Source organism: Ambystoma mexicanum, chromosome 13 (assembly GCF_040938575.1).
Source record: "Ambystoma mexicanum isolate Mex_15411 chromosome 13, UKY_AmexF1_1, whole genome shotgun sequence".
Classification (NCBI taxonomy): domain Eukaryota; kingdom Metazoa; phylum Chordata; class Amphibia; order Caudata; family Ambystomatidae; genus Ambystoma; species Ambystoma mexicanum.
In genome coordinates, this window is record NC_090938.1 from 533,310,524 (window position 1) to 533,330,371 (window position 19,848).

General features: G+C 44.3%; 1 protein-coding gene across 1 annotated transcript in view; it reads left to right on the forward strand.

Annotated features, from left to right (window-relative positions):
* EFTUD2 (elongation factor Tu GTP binding domain containing 2) overlaps positions 1 to 19,848 on the forward strand; it is a 511,582-nt gene that overhangs the window by 50,138 nt on the left and 441,596 nt on the right. Inside the window, exons 4-5 of the mRNA XM_069634260.1 lie at positions 9,556 to 9,634; positions 12,272 to 12,347. Of these exons, the coding sequence (XP_069490361.1) occupies positions 9,556 to 9,634; positions 12,272 to 12,347 (155 nt within the window). The remainder of the gene's footprint in view (positions 1 to 9,555; positions 9,635 to 12,271; positions 12,348 to 19,848) is intronic.

Consider the following 19,848-nt stretch of genomic DNA (forward strand, 5'->3'; position numbering starts at 1 on the left):
TAGGAAACTGTTTCCCTTAGTTTTTTTACTTTATTGTCTGTTTAGGTAACTTTTTATCATTGCACAATTTATCTTACAAAGTAGTGCTATGGGTTAACTTTTTGTCTGATCCTAGGTTACACTGAAAGGGATTTTTGGGTTACCTTAGATGTGCCTAAGGACAAAATGGTGGCAGCAGTTACTTTTTACTGTACTTTTAGTTGGCCTTCTCGCGTTTACAGCATTTGGCTACTGACTGTTGCTAGTGCCCCAACATGGCCGTGACATGAGAGTTGTTGTTTGTTCCTTGGCCATCTTGTCTTGTTCCCTTCTTCCTGCCCTGCCAGGATAATCCTTTTCTGTGCATGCATTGCCCGGGAAAGCAGAGCTTTTATCTGGATAGTGCAGGGCCTTGTGTGTCGGAAGCCAGGAAGTGGGCTGGGTCTGTTTGGTCCCAATCCACAAACTGGTTTCTGTATGTCTGGAGAGTATGCATGAGTTTGCTAATTGTGCTCCCTGATTGGACCACTGCTGGGTTGTGTGTGCAGGGCAGATCTTCCATTGGGTGGGCTGAATTTTCAGAACCCACCTGCTTTTTGGATAAGAGGCATCCTGCAGCCTTTATCCAGCGATCCTGCAAGGAGCCAAGTATCCTGCCGTGCCGTGAAGACTTGTGAAGAACGTGTGGACCCGTCCTAAGAAGGCCTGGCAACCAACTTTTGGTGCTGTCCTGGTGGAGCCCTGTCTGGCTAGTGATCTTCAGAAGTCTTTTGGTGGAGCTTCGACCCTTGGAGTGGTGTGACCAACCATTCCCAATGTCTGCTAGGTGCCCTGCGATTGGGAGTCCCCGGAATGTTCCTGGACCAGCCAGTGGACCAACGGCTCCCATTTGGACTACTGCAATGGATATGTCATCCTGAGTTTTGGCTCGAGACTTGTGGAAACCTCAGCTTGTCCTGCAAGAGTCCCTTCAGTGAATTGTTGGCGCTCCAGCATCAACAGGATCCAAGATTGACAAAGGACTCTGACCGCGATATCTGTGTGTCCCTGCTGTGACTATGCAGTGGTGACGATCAGTGAAATGGGATTTTTTTCCCGCATCTGGTCGTGTGCCTGGAGGAGGCCTGCGTCGTTGTGTGCTGCATTCTTCACAGGAACAGATTGCACCAGCTTCTGTGTCCAACCGGGACATCTGTTGCACCTGCAGCTCCTCTGCACTTGTGACCGGAGCCGGTGACCAGGAGACCGATCTCCTGCAACTTCCTGTGACCTGCAAAATCAGAGGAGAAATTGCAGTATTGGGAGGGGGGGCTTGCAGCAGTACTTACCTGCACCCCCTATATTCTCCCCCTTTCAAAAGTATGCATAACTTTTGAAAGTTGTGTAACAGTTTGACTTTGGCAAATCCTGTTGCCAAAAGCCCTCTGAAAGCGAGGATCCATTTTATCCGCTAGGATCGATCTCTACCTTTCTTTTTGGGACCCTCATCAGCTCCACAGGACCCTCCTCCTATTTTTTTCCCAGCTCCCAAACTACTCTGAAACTTTAAACTTTTGGGCACCATGCCCCAGACAACTTGGGGTTGGACTTTTTAAGTTGGGGTTAAAAACCTGTGAACTGCCGGTGCAAATACTAACTACTTAGCTTCCTTTACAGGTATTGTGGGGGTAAATTGTGTAATGTGCACTAGCTCTTTGTGATTGTATATATGTATCTTTTGTTTAGTGTTGCGTAAAAATGTTACTCGCATAGTCATTTTTATAGTAATTTCTTGCCAATAAATGGATACAGTATTTTTTTATAACTGGTTGTCTAGTGTAATCATTGATTGCTCCCTGTGTTAGACTCATTGTGAACCCCTAACCCCACTCGCCTCACCTGAGATTTAGCCTTGTCCACTCCATGCTATATTGATTGATTCTGGCTATTGCTCCCAGAGTTTCACTTCACTATCTAGGGTGGCCTCCTACAGATCTGTTAACCAGGCCAGAGTATAGAAATCCAGTCTAACAGAGGGCACGAAGGAGCACTACCGACTCCTTCCAGTCAGATGGCCTGAGGTGTCCCAGTACTTGTAGCTGCATGGACTGTTTGGTGGTTCAAGGTCCCACCCTCCCCCCAGACCTCCCAAGCCCTTCAAAAATTTCTTTTAGGTTTCTTTATAGGCTCATTCATTGGCTGTCGGGTCAGATTACTGTGCAAGGTTGTCACATTGGCTATTTGCTGCAGCAACATCACTTCCAAAATGAATCCTGCTATATGAACAATACACAACAAACATGTCAATAGAGGAAAGACGGCTAAAAAGAAACCTGCACAGAGACGTCTAGTACCGGTAAGTTGGGGAGGCAATCCTGGTTACCGCCAATCCTGGCTTCCTTACTTGATCATGTTTTCCTGTGCAAATACTTGATCTCCCAGTGCCTTTTGTTACCTAAAGGTGGCAAAATTGTTAGTGCTCCGAAATGGGCTAAAGCCGGTTTTCATTTTTTAGCCACTCCTATATAAGGCCAAGTGAGCGGCTTCAATATTCAGTGTCACAGATGACTGAGAACACTCTTTAAGTCTCAAACACAGAGTTTTTATTAAATTCATTGTTGTGCCTATGGCCACCCTCCTCTCTCTAGACTACTCACAAACCTTCCTCTCCCCCGCACCGCAACCCAGACTTCTGTAACCCCTAGTAAGTTCTATTAATTGTGACACCTACTGTCTAGTGGCTTGCTTATACCAATGGCGTTCTCCCTAAAAGCAGGCACAATGATTCTCTCATGGACTTCCTAACTTTCCTTACTATCACCGCAGGTTAGTGTTCTAATGGGAAAATAGGGGTTGTGCCTTGAAGCTACTCAGAATGATTGACCTGGTTCCACTCATGTTTGCCTTTACCTCTCCCTTCTACTCTACCCACACTTCCCTTCCCCCCCTCTCCTCCAGTCCTCTCTCCTTCCTCTACCTTTGACGTTAACCCTTTTTCATTCCAACTTCTATGGTCTCCTCACGTACTACTACTAATGCTTCCACTTTATTGCTAAACCTCCACTACTCCTCCCACACTACCATTACTTCTCACATTACTCCTCCTTCTCCCACACTACTACTATTCAGCCACCCGTTGTTCACCCAGTACCAATCTTCTTCCATTCACACCTTACACTGACCTTTCTACACACACGTCTCACAAAAATGCACATTATAAAATCACTATCGCCAATTCCTCACCTGCTCCAAAACTCTTCTCCAAAATCTGTGGTGTCTTGGTCTCATCCACCTCCTGCTCTAGCCTCATCCGATACACCCACACTTCCTATTTCCTGCTCCTTGCTTATATATCCTTCTCCTGGTGCAGGTGTGTTCGGTAAGTTTTTCTAAAGTCCAACTGGTGCGGGACTTCATAAGACTTATCTCTTGGTTTTAGGGACCCAACTCTTAATATGGGCCTGTACTACACAAGTCGGTAGAGTGGCTGAGCAGCAAGGCTTATCTTCGGAGGGAGTTATGTGAGCTGTAGATCAGTACAAAGAAATCAGTTCATACAAGTACCGAAGAAAACACTTACTCACTTATTTATTTATATATGTACACAAGGCACAATCAAATCTAAAATGCATCAGCTAATAATAACCTTGAATTAGAAATGGAATTAAATCATACATGGAACAATAATGCAGGCGAGTAACTTTTGGTCATACTTTTCATATCCAGCACACAGAGTGACGTCAGCTAAGGTCAGTAAAAGCACTTATATAAGTATCACCTTTGCAAAATTGAGTATGGAGGGAAATGAAGGTTATACAGCACAAAGCTAGCAACTGTTAATAAGTACACTCTCCCAGAGGGATATTGGCAGTTTGGTTCTACGCAATAAAAGTGTACACAATTAATTTATGGAGGACCCAGCATTGCCAAAGCCAGTAGGATCAGAAGATGGAACTTTAGGAAACCAGTACAGTCAAATGGACAGTTCAGTTCTGATGAAGATCTTCAGAGGAAGTTATTCAAGCAGTCAATAGTTAATGAAAATACAGGAGCTCAAGGGGAGCCTACCAGAGAGTACACTGGATGCAAGGCCTGCACAGAGGAGTTGAGGTCAACTCTTACTTGAAGAACACAGCACTTCTCAAGCCAGGGAGCACCGAAAATTGCACAATATAATTACACCCAAGCCCCACACTACCTTTTAAAGATGAAGAATTATTGTAGCGGTCTTTCTTCTAGGTGCAACGTTGCAGACCCCGATTCCTGCTCCTTGGTATTGGTGACGAAAGGAGGGACTTCTGGCAGGCTTCTGCTGTAACACTTGGCAGAAGGGGTTGGCAGCAATGGATTTCACTAACTTCATCGGCTATTTGTGGTTTTGGCGCCTTTTCCTTAGCGTCAAGAATATACAAATATTGCTGGTTGGATTCTCTTCAATTACTCAGTACTGAACTCTGGTGAGGGGACATTTGGTGAATAATTACTACTTCTAGAGCTCCACCCAGATGCAATTTCAGCCGGAATCGATCTTCCAAAGACGATGCACTCGATAATCGTCCAGGTACCCCGGGTATTGGTGTCCTGCAGCCCAGGAAAGTCGCAGGACGTTGGGGAATGGCCCAAAATGAAGAAGGTCTTGAGGCTAGTTGGTCCCGCCAGCCTAAGGGAGGAAGTCCTCCTTGGCGTGTCTTCCCTTTCTATTTCAAAACTGGGTCAGCAGAGCTGCAGGGCTTCACCGGTGCTTCTGCCTTCCTGGAAGGTGCTGCTGGCATCTCTTCTTGTCTTCTGATTCGGATTCCTTGTTCCGGTGGTCGACTGTCTGTGGTCCCAATATCCTTGCCTTTTATGCTCGTACCCCTTCAATCACACTCATGGAGCTGTCAATCACTTGGGGGTTGGCTGTCCTCGAGGACAGTCAGCTGCCCAGTTAGAACTGGTTTTAGTCGGGGGGTACATACAGACAAAAGACAGTGAAGTTGCTGGCTCCTCACTCACGTCCTGCCTTCCCAGACACACTGGAGCCTGGGCGGGATTCAGGGCTGAAGCCCGCCAAAGGCAAAACACACAAAGGACTTCTCTAAAGGATAGAAGAAAAGCCCCCAGAAGGAACGGACAATCAAATAATTGTTAAAAATGAAGACTGGAGCCATTTTGAGAAAATGGTCACCACGGGTGCTGGACTGCAGCTGAGAAATCAGCCTGCTACTAACCTACACGAAAGGTAGTAAAAAGTAACCACTGCCACCAGCCATTTAAGTTGGTCAGTTGTAACAAAAAGTTACATGAGGAGTGGAAGAAGGACTTGCAATGTAACCCCCAGCACTCCACATAGGGCGGTGTGTGCTGGACCCACAAAAGAAAAATGTATGTAATTATCTTATTATTCTTTGGAACTGTAGTTCCCACAAGAAAATGTATTTAAATATAACGAGAAGTCCAAGGGACTCACTAGTGACACTGCACAGAGGGTGCTCGGTGACACTAAGCAAAAAGCAGATGCCTGTTTTCACACCTGGAGGTTACCAAACTCCATAAAACAGTAAGAATAAAAAATCTCAGTCAGAGAAACACAATGCGTGAGTGATAAAAGGTTCCACTCGCTCAGGAGGTTAAAATAAAAAAAAGTCCTGAGTTCAGCAAAAGTGTTGGGGGTCTCTCGGGTTAAAGGGAATTAGCACAGAAAGTGAAAATTCTCCCTAACGGGTTGGCCAGCTGTCCCCAGCAAATCTCCTTGCTTCCTTCCCCTCCCTGGGTGTGTATGTGTGCAAAAATGCTTAACAGCCGATATTAGCCCCACCACTCTACGCAGGCTCGCCATCCGGGAGAGAAGGAAAACCAATGTCGACGTTCGTTTTCGAGGCCGCATTGATGGGGAATCTTCTGTCACGCTGGGAGAGGGATGTTCCTGGGAGGAGGCAGACCTGTCTTGTCCAACCCACCACGCAGACTTAAGAATAACAGCCTCTGGAGAGGAAGAGGGCGGAACGCCAGAGGAAGCCCTTGATGGACCACCTAGTAGCTGCAAGGGAAAAGGGTCACCGTAAGTATGGATACTTGCAAGCTGCATGATATGCCCACCTCCCACCTTTTAGTTCCCCTTTTAACTGCCTGTGGAGAACAGCTCAGAGGAGAGAAATGGGACATAAAATGATGAAATAAAAGGCCAGAGGTCCGATAACCCGTTCCCCAGGCCGGGAAAAAGAAAGCGCACCAGGGTCCTCACCCGAGCGGAACGAGGACAGAAAGCTAATGGAAAGTATGATGGTAAAAAGGATACAAAGACCAGTCTGTGGAGCGCCAAGGAACAGGAAGTCCCTGTGAAGCCAATATGTAGAGGCAGGAATACAAGCCTCAAGACAATCAAATTACCAGTAGTGAGCAGAAAAGGTAATCCTGAAAGAATGATGAATCCAGAAAAAGGAGAGCAAAGTTACCCAAGACACCAAATCCAAAAAAGCAGAATCCAATTAGAATGCTAGTACATGAGGAGACCAAGACCCAGAACACAGAGGAAGAAGAAACGAAAGAAACAATCCAAATGCGGCTTGCAGGTAAACAAAAACAAAATTTAGTAGCCGCATCGGACAGAAAGTCATAAGTATTTATTTCCGCGATGAGAATCACGTTGAAGTGTCATGACACAAGCGGTGTGACGCAAGCTTCGCAATCCCTTCTGGGGATTGAAGTTCGGATTCCGATCCGGAAAGCTCCAAAGCAGTTTCCAACGCGTCCAGTAGTGCCCAACGTGACGCAGGGCCAACCGTTTTTCCTGGATTTTCTTCTTGCTTCTCAGCCCCTTTTTTTCTTTTTTTTCTCTCCTGTGTCAGCATCTGAAAGTGGCAAAAGAATACTGGTGACCATAGGCAATCCGTGGCAAGTCTGGAGACATGGTTCTGCATAGATACTGATTGGCAAACTGGGGGGATGTGGGCGGAGCAGGAATTGGGACCGCCCTCTGCTGCCACCATCCACCTCCGGTAGGACTGACTCTGGCATTAAGCCTGGTAGGCCTCCAGTTAGTGGAGTTTTTCTTAAGTCCACTTGAGGTAAGATTTCATAAAACTAACCCTTGGCATATAGGTCCCAAACTCTTAGTATACGTCTGTACTACCCAAAGGATATTATTAGAATGGCAGTGCAGCTATGCTCATTATCGGAGGAAGATGTGAGCTGTAGGTAAGTACACTGAACCCAGTAAATACAGTAGTCCAAAGAAACACACTTTAAATGGTATATTAAAAGTATTGTTTACTATTTACACAAGTAGGGTAGATAAATACTTAATTCAGTAACCAACACACAGGAATTCTTAATTTTCAAAGGCCATTACTTCAGTGGTAGTTGCTTGCGGCTACAGTTGTTACAGAATTTGACACTAATGACAGTTCTACCGTATTATCGGTACTACTGCGCACTCTCGTTACTTCAGATACACAGTAATTGTATTTAGTTAGTAAAACCACATAAGATATAGTCTTTTAGGAAGGAAACAGGTTGGTTAATCACACAGCAGCATAGCTTAAAGTTCTAGAGACACTTTTCAGACTAACGCTGTAAAGTCCACACCCTAACTATACGCAAAAGTCAGTGTAGGAGTGACTCCATAGTCTTAAGAAGTAGCAGAACAGCAATTGTTCCTTTTCAGTCTCTAGGATAAGTTACTTGGCGATGTCCCTGCTAATGGACTCCCTAAAGGAACACAGAGTGGCAAGCAAGGGTCAGAGATAGAGTGGACACCCTGGACGCCTCTTTTCTCACTCCAATCACACTGGAGCGACTCTTCGGTTCAAGGTAAGTTATACCTTTCACCTCACCGTACCTTTGGTTAGAAGAAATGCTCGTAGCTGGATTCCCCCTGTGCAGCAGCTACGGACCTGGTCCCCTGATTCCTCGGCCTGGTGATGAAAGGAAGGACTCTGAATGGGATGGCACAGCAGCAGTCTTGAGAGAGAACCCTTGGCACGGATTTCTTCACTCTCCTTTGTTGGTCTGCGGTTTTGGTGGCTTTTTTTCAGCACCAACAATGGACGGTATTAGCCCGGTAGATCTTCAAAGACGTTGCACTGCAAATGGGTAGTAGATCTCATGGTATTCGCGGCCTGCAGCTCTGGAAAGGCACAGCACCCCGGGAGATGGCTCAATTTGTAGTTCGTCGTAGTGCTGGCTGGTCCCACCAGCCAAAGGGAAGAAGTCGTCCTCTTCATAGCTCCTCCGTCGACAGGACAGCAGTGTTCGCTTCACAGTGACTGGAAGGGTCTGCAGGCATCTCTGGTCATCTTCAACTTCGGTTCTTCTCTGCCAGTGGTTGATTTTCCTTTTATTCAGTTTTCTCACACACTCCTCTTCAAACTCTTTCAGCATTTTACAGAAAGGGGCAGGAGGCTGTATGATCGGGAAACCGACCCTCCAGTGGGAACTGGTTCTATTCATGCACTCTGATAGACAAAGGACAAGGCAGTGAATAACTCCTCCCCACTTCCTACCTGCCCAGACACAATGGAGCCTAGGCGGGGACACCCAAGGGGAGGGAGGAAGGGAGGGAGGGAGGAAGGAACCACTGCCAATAGCCATAATTATAGGCCTGTCTAAGTGAACCAGAGAGGAGGACGATACTAGGTAACCCCTTAGTACTCTGCATAAGGTGGTGTGTGCTCATTTCCCATATAAAGTTTTAGGGAGGGTTCAAAGTATCCCTCTATTCTTAAACACAGTTGCCTTTAAAGAGATATGGAGGAAAGAAGAGAACAGAGTTCCAAAAAAAAGAGCAAACAAAAATGAATGCAGGGTGAAAATGGCTCCCCTCATTCAGTATAGAAAGCAAAAGTCCAACAGAAAGTGCTGGGGGTCTCACTAGGCGAGGGGATGAAGCTTAAAAATTATCTCCCTAACACCTCTCACCACTGACCGATAAGGGCTCCCAACCCCCCTTTGACAAGGCCCTGTTATAGGCCTTGTCACATAAGCCCCTCCCAGGTAGGATCTTTTTGTCCCATCACAATTGCAAGTAAGTAACACGCAAGTTTCTTCAGCATGTGCAGAATACGATTTCAGTTTTTAAATGGCACTGACCACAGCTGCACGCTGTTGGCGGGTGGGGCTGTTCAGCATGACAATATGAAACTGCAAATATGGTGTTAAAAGGGATTCATATCACTCTACTCCAATTATTCATACACGTCCAGATTTTTGTATATTTCTTAGTATTCTATAATTTTCCAGGATCACGCTATTTGAGCAAGTGGTGACCCTGGATCTCCTAGTTCTCCAGTGGACAATGTAAGCACTAGATCACGTTTCTGCACTTTTACGACCTGTTGGGTCTGTGCTTGAATACATTTTGTGCATTTAAAAGCCTCTCGTATGCTGGGCCTTGTACAGGAATCCTGGGCAAGTGGATTGTGTCGCCTGGCTGTATTTATCCACTGGAGCACAACATGCAGGGTTGCTTGCCGCCATGCCATACTTTCGGGGAAGAACACCTTAAAGTCTTGGGAACGCATAATGTTCAATCCATCAAATGCAGTGTCTGTACATGTTTGTTAAGCAATGCCTCGAGCCTTGCAGGGTTCTGTTTAATCTTGTCTGTTTTATTTTCAGAACCTATTATTAAGCCAGTGAAGACCAAGAAGTTTTCTTTGATGGAGCAATCCTTGCCCGCCACAGTATATGAGATGGAGTGAGTATGCCACACAATGAGAATGGGCTCTTTGGGAATAGGCATGTAATAATTCAGCCTCCCTGAAGGTTTCAGATTTGACCTCTGTCCTTCATTTAAATGGCCACCTTGGGTTTTGCTATTTGTTATTCAATGGGGAGCATTAGGGCTACGATTTGTTCGACTTATTAGTAATATTCATTTGGATTTTACATTAAGTTCGACATGCGTACAAACAATATTCATATTGGTTATTTGTACATGTGTCTCCCCATAACTATTGAAACCTTAAAATGCTTCATCCTTGTTATCAATTATGGTTGCCCCTTCCTGATGCCCTGCATGGTCATCTTGCTCTCCTCCTGCTTGCCCTTGCTATGCTCTTCTGCCTTATTACATCCCATACTTTGTTGTGGCCTCCATATTTAACTATGGTTGTGAGCACTTTACGAAACACACTTATTAAGTTCTATGCTGTATGGGGCTGCCATTTTGTTTTTCGACCCTTGCCTGATCTGCATCTCCCGTTGAGCTTGTAAATGATCAGTATGGTTCCTCTTCCCTTTGACACTACAAGGTGACTATCAGTTCAGTTAATGCCTTGTAAATCAGAAATAACTGGTTGATCGTGTTACTAATCAACCTATGGATGAGCCCATCTGAAACAGCGATTTAGTGTGCTGGTGTACTCAACCACCTTTTCAGGGTGTTGAGGTATATGGTTCTATTTAGAGAGAGCTTGATTGGTGGGTTATAGCTGCTCAGATTTTTGAAATTCCAGCTTGCAACTGTGCAGTATAGCAGTGCAAGTTTGCACTGAAGCAGCCAGCCTCCATTGGTCATTTGTGTTTTCTGAGGCGGGCGGTTCGTGCGGGTGCTGCTTCTTACCTGAAGCTGTTCCTCATTTCCAGGCGCCTGCTCCCTTTGTGCATAATTTATGCTTCTTGTAACATTTTACATGTCTTCCAACAAGACCCCCTTTGAAATGTTTAATTCGTTTTTCAATAAAATCCAAGAGAGAATGGCTATGTCTCAGCAGTTCAGCAATTACTGGGCTCTTAAAATGGCCCAGGGCTACGAAGGCTATCTCAACACTGAGCCCCAAGGTAAAGCGTTCTCTATTCCTTAAATTTTGCTTTGATATTCTACCTGTAGCATCGATCATAGCTCATTGGAATGCAAGTGTGAGTCCTGATTGTCCTTTTTGTCCAGGGGTGAGGGAAGATCGTATACACTTCCTGTTCCTCTGCCCGATGTACAAGGATATGCAAAATATGTCATTAAGACATCTGTTTATCCAATTATATGTTTCAACAGTCAATGGGGCCCTTGCTTCTTTGTCTGAGCAACAAGGTTTCCCTGGCTATGTTCACGATGGGTTGGTTTTTGATTCGAGCTTGGTTCAGGAGAACAAAGATGAGTAATTTTCTCCCGTAATAGCATCACTCTGCGCTAATTGATGGACCCAAATCATCTTTGACTATCGTTGGATTGACCATCTACGAGTTGGCCTGGTGCTTTAATTCCTTTCCCCTGTTCGATGCCATACAGCTCCAGGATTACGTTAAACATATTCACAGTATGCACTGAAGCACTTTATGCACTTTTTGCTCTTCATGGGTTTAGCTATCCCTGACCGGTATTGCTACGAAGTTCTTATTCGAGTGTAAATTATGTTTTATGTAACATGTACACTTTTTTGTATTTTTACTTTTTTCTTTTTATTTATATGTATGCATTTTATGGTAAATTATTTTTACCGAAATAAAGTGATTAATGATAATGCAATGCAATATACTTTTTCTGTCTTATTATTAAATTGATCAGCCAAAGGACTTGACATAAAACGTGGTGTGATCTGACAATGTTGTTAGATTAATAAGCATTTATACTGTGCCCATCACCTGATGACTATAAAGTGTACACATAGGCCACTGAACCTCTTTCTTTAGGGCGAGTTGTTTTGTGGTGTTATCATTCAGAAAAACTGTTGAGAGAAACGACCAATAATATGAAAAGTGTCTCATATCATTTTTGGGAAATTAACTTTAAAAGTTGCATTAATGGGTTTCTGATGCAGATTCTATTCCTTGCTTCAGATCTTCCTCCCTTCTGTCTTGGAATTGACTTGGTGAGGGTTTTCATTTATGTTATGTTAAAGGAGGGCACAGGATGCAATTCACTCAGTGTGGGGGGAAGGGGTTATAATTTATTTTAAACCTGTGTTGCCGCTGTTAAACCCAGTGCCAAATTTTCAGTTTTAAAATGTCACCATCTGCCCTTTTCTCGCACACCTGTAAAATCTTTTCATGGTGTGGAATGGTTGATTTCTGGCCATACTTGACATGTGTTGATGAGATCTGTGTGTTGATGAGATCCATGTGTTGTCTTCCATAAGAGCTACAGTCTGCTTCCTGCTTTAAGTGGCCAGGGAACCAGGACACTGTCCTTGTTGGCCAGACTTTTTGTCTGCTGCTTGTCTATGAGACGTTTATAATGTCTGTCCCTGCAAGTGTATTTTTCAGTAGTCAATGACTGGGGTGTTGGTCCTTTTGGAGATCTGACTCATTAGGGTGATGTATGTTTTTATACTTTTAAACCGTGCCTGCTTCCAGAAACTTCACATTCATCATTTTAACATGTCTCTTCTCTTTTTAGTTTCCTGGCAGACCTGATGGACAACCCAGAACTTATTCGAAATGTGACCTTGTGTGGGCACCTTCATCATGGCAAGGTAGGTGTTAGATAAGATGTTGATAATTATGATAAATCTTCCTTCCCTGTGTCAACCCCAGAATATTTTGCTTGGACTTTGTAATTATTTTTCCTTAGGTGAAGGTGAATCTTTTTCCCCTCTAGCCTAGTCTTTTACTCTTTTTATGGGTGACCTTTTTATGTCTCTCCTGGTGTGTGATTGGAGTTATAGTTTCCTATAACTTTGGACTGACTGTAATGTACAATGGTAGCGCACATCATTCTATACAGTGGCTTCCTTTTTAATTCTTATTTCTTGGGTGAACTACTGTTTCCAAGAGGTAAAGTGGGAACCACATCCCTGTTACATTGATTTTAGTGAGCCAGCACTGATTTTAGTGAGCCAGCACTGATTTTAGTGAGCCAGCACACACTCAACTTATGTGGAGTGCTGGGGGGATAAAATATATCCCCTTTCTTACTTGCATGGTAACAGTGTTGTTACAATTGCAAGTTTACTTGAATGGCTAGTGGCAGTGGTTTTACCTTTATGACTTTGTCATTATTACTCACAGGCTGTCCAATCAGCCTCAATAATGCACAGGAGGGGTGACCATTCTGCTTGAATGGTGGGCTCCTTCTTTTTTTGCCATTGCTCGTTTGCTTGTTGTTTCCTAGGTCGTCTTCTGCCATTCTTGGAAGGAACGACCTTGTTGAAGTTTCATCTTCGGCAGGAATCCTTTGTATTCCCCAGCGAGGCTACAGAGTGTCTGAGAAGGCAGGAAGCGTGGGGAGGAGTCCAAAACTCTACAATACTTTCTTTCACCTTGCCTGAAAGGAACCAGTCCCCAATGGGGCGGGCTGGCTGTCCTGATTGGACAGCTAGGCTGCCCCTTTCTATAAACAGCAGGGGCAGTTTGCAGAAGTTGTGCTGTAAAATACTCTGATACTGGAAGCTGCTGACAAGTCGGCCACTGGCGCTAAATCCGTAAAAGGAAGATGAAGAAAATATGTCTATAGCGATTTACAGCGATCAGAGAGCCTGCTGTGTAACTGGAGCCTGATGCAACCCTTCCTTCCAATCACCCTGGGGTTCCTGAAAATGGTGACTTCTACCCAAAGGCTGGTGAAGAAGACCTTTAAAACGAGCCATCCCTCGACATGCTGTGACCTTCCTGGGCTGCAAACCGCCCATAACAGGGACCGCAAACCTAAGTGCAGTGCATGGTCTTCTGAAGTCTGAACCACGCAGAAACTTTGGTGGACTCCTGCTGGATCTTCAGAGACATGCTTCGAATCCCTAAAGTCCCCTTGCCAGAGTGTAGGGCCGAGAGGGGGGAGAGAATCCGACCAGCGATATTCATCTGACTCCTGCAAAAGGGCACCACAGCCGCAGAGCCGCGAGAATCTGAAGAAACCCTTGCTGGAAGCCTCCCCTCACGACTTCTGCTGCAAGTTCCCAGTGGGTGATTTGTGTGGTTGGGGGTTTGCCCACACCACTTGCCCTGGCCTAATCCTGGTGCGCATATAGGGAGTCTTCTGTGAATCCCCTGAACACTTCAACTAATTCTAAAGTGAATGTTTACTTATTTGAGAAGATTTCCTATGGACTTCTGACTTTCCTACATTTGAACCCTATCCTGAGCTGCTTACAGCTGGCTCCTAGACCACTAGGGTTCCTCTTCTGCCTCTGAGAAAACTCATGCTATAGATTAGGGAAGGACTTTATAAGATAACTTCTGTCTTCTTGAAAAGTTTAACCAGTGTAAAAATACTTACTAAAGAAATTAGTGTGGTAACTGTATCTATGTAATAGAATATGTTTCGAAGTGTCCTTAAATTTATGAGTACCTTTTAGTTGCATTCTGCCCCTCTAAAAAGTATACATGTGTTATAACTTACTTTGAATGTTGTTCCCCCTTCTGAAAAGTAATAAGTATTGGTACAGTTTTATTATTCTTAACTGAATGAGTGTGTACAAAGCTTACCAATAGGGTTTACCTACCTTGAATAACAGAATGACTAAGTGTACCTTTGGGTTTCACATTCCCTGAATTGGTTGGTGCATTCTAAAGTAGTGGAGTGTTCATGCTTATCACTGAGTAGCTTAAAGACCCTTCAGAAAGTATGAGTTACTTTATTAGCTCTGGACACTGTTCTACAAAGTAATATCTGTTACAAGGTGTATATTTGTAACAGAGTTGGTTTATTAATTGATTTCTGTAACTGAGTGTCACTGCATGACTGACTGGGTCTACTACACTTGAATCACTGATTGTATTCTAAAAGTGTATATATATATAACCTGGTTTTACTCCCCAAGAATAGCTGACTGCCATTCTGAATGTGTTGTAGGTTTGACTCATCTTGACTACTTATTGTAATCTAAATAAGGTTATACTTTGGGTTGTAACCCATAAGTTTCGCGGTGGTTTTTATAATTATGTTTATACAATATGTTATAGTACTTCCCCAAGATTTATCTTAACCTACTTGTATTTAAATAAACCCTTTATTTTTACAATACATAGTGTTTCAGTGTTTTATTGGATGTGTGCTACAATTTCTTTGTACCAGGCTACAGCCCTCCCTCCCGCTTAAGATAAGCCTGGCTGCACTGTCTAGTGTTAGGGGAGTTTTACTAAAGTCCACTTGAGGTAAGACTTCATAAGACTATCCCAATGGTATTCAGGTCCCGACTCTTAGTATCAGTCTGTACTACTCATGGAACCTTAGTAGAGTGGCAGAGCAGTCAGGCTTATCATAAGAGGAAGATGTGAGCTGTAGATAAGTACAATGAACCTAGTTAGTAAAGCAGATGAAAGAAACACCTACACCAATAAATATATATTTATTACATTCACACAAGGATTGTTTAAAAATGCTTAGATAATTAAACCAACACATATAGAAATACTGTTAGATACTTTTTCAAAGTCCACTGCTCAGTTGGTTATTGCTTGCGGTTATAATTGTTAGTTTGACACTAATGTCAGTTCTACAGTACTATTGGTAATAACGTGCACTTGCGCACAGACTAAGATATACAGTAATTGTATTTAGTTAGCAAAACCACATAAGATAGTCTTTTTGGAAGGAAAACAGTTGGTTAATGAAACAGTAGCAAGCTTAAGGTTCTACAAGTCGTTTTAGCGCAAGTTAACCATTTATAAGTCTGATCGCTAACTCTGTGTAAAAGTTTGTTTGACTAGGGTTCAAAGTCTCACAAAGCAGCAGAACAGCAAAGGTCCTGTGGATACCTTCAGTCTCTAGGTAAGGATACTAGAAGAATAACTCAATGGTGGAGACCCTGTTAAATGGCTTGAGAATGGGACACAAGCTGAAATCTTGGGTCAGAGGTAAGAGTGGACACCTACATGCACTCCAACACTCTGGAGCGACTTTGTGGATTAAGGTAAGCAATACCTGTTTCCCCCACAGTGCCTTAGGTTAGAAGAAATGTTAGTGACTGGATTCTCCTCTATGTGGCAGCGCTGGACCCAACCCCCGAATTCCTTGGTCTGGTGATGAAAAGGCAAGCCAATGGACGGGATCTCTTGGCAAAAGTCTTGAGGGGGACCCCTGGCAGATTTCTTGAGCTTTTCTGGTCAGTCTGTGGTTTTGGCACCTTTTCTGCAGCACCAATAAAGGAAACGATTTGCCCGGTCAATCTTCTTTTCGATTCCTGAAGTCCTAAACACTGGTGAGGGGACTTGGGTGACTCTGGTTGTGTCTCTGGAGGTTCACCTGGTGCTCAGCAAAAAACGTTGACGGATTCAGCCTTGGCAAGACGATGCACTACGATGGGGTCGGAGGTCTCCTGGTATTCGCAGTCTTAATGCTACAGTATCTGGGGAGATGGCTCAGATTGTAGTTCGTTTGAGGACTAGTTGTTCCCACCAATCAAAGGGAAGGAGGAGTCCTCTTCAGAGTTCCCCTGTTACATAGAAAATGGGGTCAGGATAGCAGTAACCGCTTGAGTGTTGCAAAGGGTCTGCAGGCGTCTCGGGTTGTCATCTTCGCTTACTTCAGTTTCCAGTGGTTGACTTGCCTTTCACCTCAGGAACCTCACCTTTAATTTAGTTTCAGCAGACAATCCTCTGTAATCTCTTAGCAGATTACAGAAAGCGGTGGATGGCCGTCCAGTAAGGAGCTTTAGCACAATTAGGAGATCCTCACCTCATGGTACGGGGTGCTACATCAAAAAACATGCAGTGACAGGTCGGTGGAAAAACACACACACAGAGACACACACACACCACGGAGTTGTAGCAGGGCACAGTGGAGGGGAGGGGAGTCGGCCGAAAAGAGAGTCTGTGTACAGTGAGAGGCCATTCTAGGGTTGACAGCTTGATTGTCTTGGAGGAACGCAAGGGACTAGATAAGTCGCTGAAGTCACGTGCTGATGCAGATCGTGAGAAAACCCACTGGCAAACCGTTGCGTGTGGGGAAAAAATTATCGGCAGTGGCGTGTAGGTTTATAGGCCAGAAGTATGGCCTGGGACAGACAGGCCCTCAAAGTGGGCCTTGAAAGGGGTGGGCCGGCTACAGCCTGCCATTCCACCATAGGCCAATTTGGCTTCCCTGGTTCTCAATAGGCATGCAGGGAGGCAGGTGCAAAGAAGTTCAGGCAGCTTTTTGGAGGCGGCGGCCATCATGGAAATGCAGCGAGTCTGCAAGGAAAGCCTCTACAGGATATCAAAAGGTCCCAAGTTGAATGGGCACAAGGAAATGGTGCACAGAAGCACGGCTGAAACATGCAGTGATTAACGGCGATTTCATTCCTTTTTCAAGCAAAATAATGCGTGGAAAAAGGCCCCACTCATTCAGGACCTAAAGAAAAAGGTCCAGGAGTACAACAAAAAGTGCTCTGGGTCTCACTGGGAGAGGGCATGAAGCATAACATTGATGAATCTTCCTAACAATTACGCTACCAAATGTTCTCAGGTGGTACAGCCTTTATACTAAAGTTTTTCACTGCCTCAGATATGATTTTATGAATCCCTGTATTGCTTTTCTGATGCGTGTAATGACTTTCTGAACGACTTACCCTGTTACACGAGCCAAACAGTTCTTGGAATCAGGAAGGCAACACACACTTAGGCCAACTGTTAGAATATAATTGGCTCTTTACAGGCCGTTTATTCACAAACCTACGTATACAGGTAGATATTGGAATAAATGCAATCGGTTATACATAGGCACACAAGCAAGAATGATTATACAAGGAGCTACATCACTGTTAGTGTAGTTTCAGAGGAAAACTTCATCTCAGCCAAGACAACACTACCCAGTCCCAGGGCAGGTAGGCAGAGCGATCACACGTGCTAACGGGGTCCGAAGGGGAGCGTCCTCCCTCTCAGCGAGACTTCATCACCAGGGTTCCAATTCTCTGTCTACCATCAGGCTACCACTCCTCTTATGGGTAAAACATCCCCACCCATCCTAGGTTTCCAACCGTACCCGGCTGAAGGACAGACAGCAAGCATGGAAGGCACAAAGTGGAAAAATCCAGTCAGTAGTGGAAAAACCCAGTTTGTCTCCCGCACGCTCGTTCCCAGCACCCATTATCAATGCGCCTGCAGAACTTCAGCTCGTCCTTGAGTGAACAATACAACAACTATCCTTCATGGTGTGCTCACCTGTTTCATAATATAATTTTTCAACCACTGCAAAATTCACGTCTGCCTTCTAACTGAGCTCGCAGAAAGGTAGACTTTCATTGCAGTTTGGAAATGAATTTCCAAAATGGCCGCACACCGGCACCATGTTTTTAGCTCATTTTCACACACGCATTACAATCCCTTAGGACAGTTTTTCTAAAGTTCAACTAACAGTAGGCTTTTTGGGGGCACAAAAAGTTGGGGTGGAGCTTGGGATGCCATTGTACCAAAAGATTATGGAGCTACAAGCAGGGTGCAGTTGAAGTGCTACTGCTCTTCAGATGAAACTATGCATTATTAAGCAATGGAACGGCTTTCTAAGTCTTCTGACAATCAGCAGAACTTCGGTGGGCATTGCAGTGGCTCATGTCGGGTTCAGTAATGCTACTGATTTGCATAATATAGTGCACATGTTCATCCTACTAGTTCTTTACTGTAAGAGTTTCAACTTGATTTTGACTAGTGTTGGGAGGATTTTGATCTTCATCCAAGCTAATGTTTGTGTGATATGAAAACGCTGTGGATTGTTGATTAATCAATACAACTAAAAAAACCCATATCCACCAAGGCCCACTTCAGAATGTTAGGGAGGTTTATCCACAGTGAGGCTTTTGAATCCATGTATCCTAAAAGTAAGACAGGATTCTGACCAAAAGATCGACCAAACTCGATATTGGTAGTGTTTTTAAGGCAGAATTCCATTTTGGGGATTCTGCAGTCTTTTTTCTGAATACCCTAAACTCTTTGCTTTTTCCTTCTCATTTCTTTGGATCTCTGACCTCTTTTTGTGGACAGATGGTCTTCTACTAAAGTGCCCTGCCATTTCAATCCTTTTTTCATTATGTCCCATGATGGCCTATATGGCTCTTGTCACAGAGGTGTTTTATAAGCACTCCCATTTTGCCCAAAGCTGATTTCATCACCCTACATAGTTTTAGCAAGTATGCTGGTGGTAGCTATAATTTAGTTTTGGTCTCAGCAGGGGTGCAATCAGATTTACCACCTTAGAAGCCCAATGCACCTTTCTGGTAGCCATTGAACTGCTGCAAATCTTTTTTCTTGTAAGTCCTCTCAGCCATTTTGTCCTGAGGCTGCTGGGACTTGAACCTGCTACTGGATCTTTTCTGGTGTCCCCTGTGGTGGGTTGCTGTCATCTCTGCACCTGTGGGGTATAACTGAGACTTAGCTTTCTTTTCACCACAATAGCCAATCTGCCAATTGACTTTGTTCTGTATTTCTTATGGTGCTTTTTAAAACTGAGCTGCTTGAAGTGACACTTACAGGTACTTAACCGGACATAGACCTATTTCTGGATTTCCCTGGGTCCCTGGAGTTTAGGTTCAAAGGCTGGATTCTTAGCATGTGCTTTGATTTTAAATTGATTTTAAGGTTGTATATACCACTACTGTTAATGTGAAATACTTGCTTACTAACGGATGCAGTGCTGGGCCCAGGCGTAGAAGGTGGTTCTTCCCAATATCACAACCCCTCGGGTAGTACTGACAAGGGGTTCACAGGATTTATTTATTTATTATTTATTGGGTTGGTTGAAAGATATGAAGGAAGCCAAAAATACCTGTTGGCTGCAAGGTAAAACAAATTAGTTACGAACGGCAGGGATACAGACAACAAACAATGCCACTGAGACAATGAGAGAGAAGTTACCAGAGGCACACTTGGGGTAGCAGGGAACCGCCCGGGAGGTTGGCAGGACACGGAATCCCGCAAGATGGCCAGCATGAAGGCAACCAACATCAATCTGAGATCCAGAGAGAAAAGTACAAGTTCCCAAAACCTAAGGCAATCCAAACACCAAAATCCAAGGAAAATGCAGATCAATCCATATCCCAATCCAGGGATCAGTTTTAGGAAACCAAA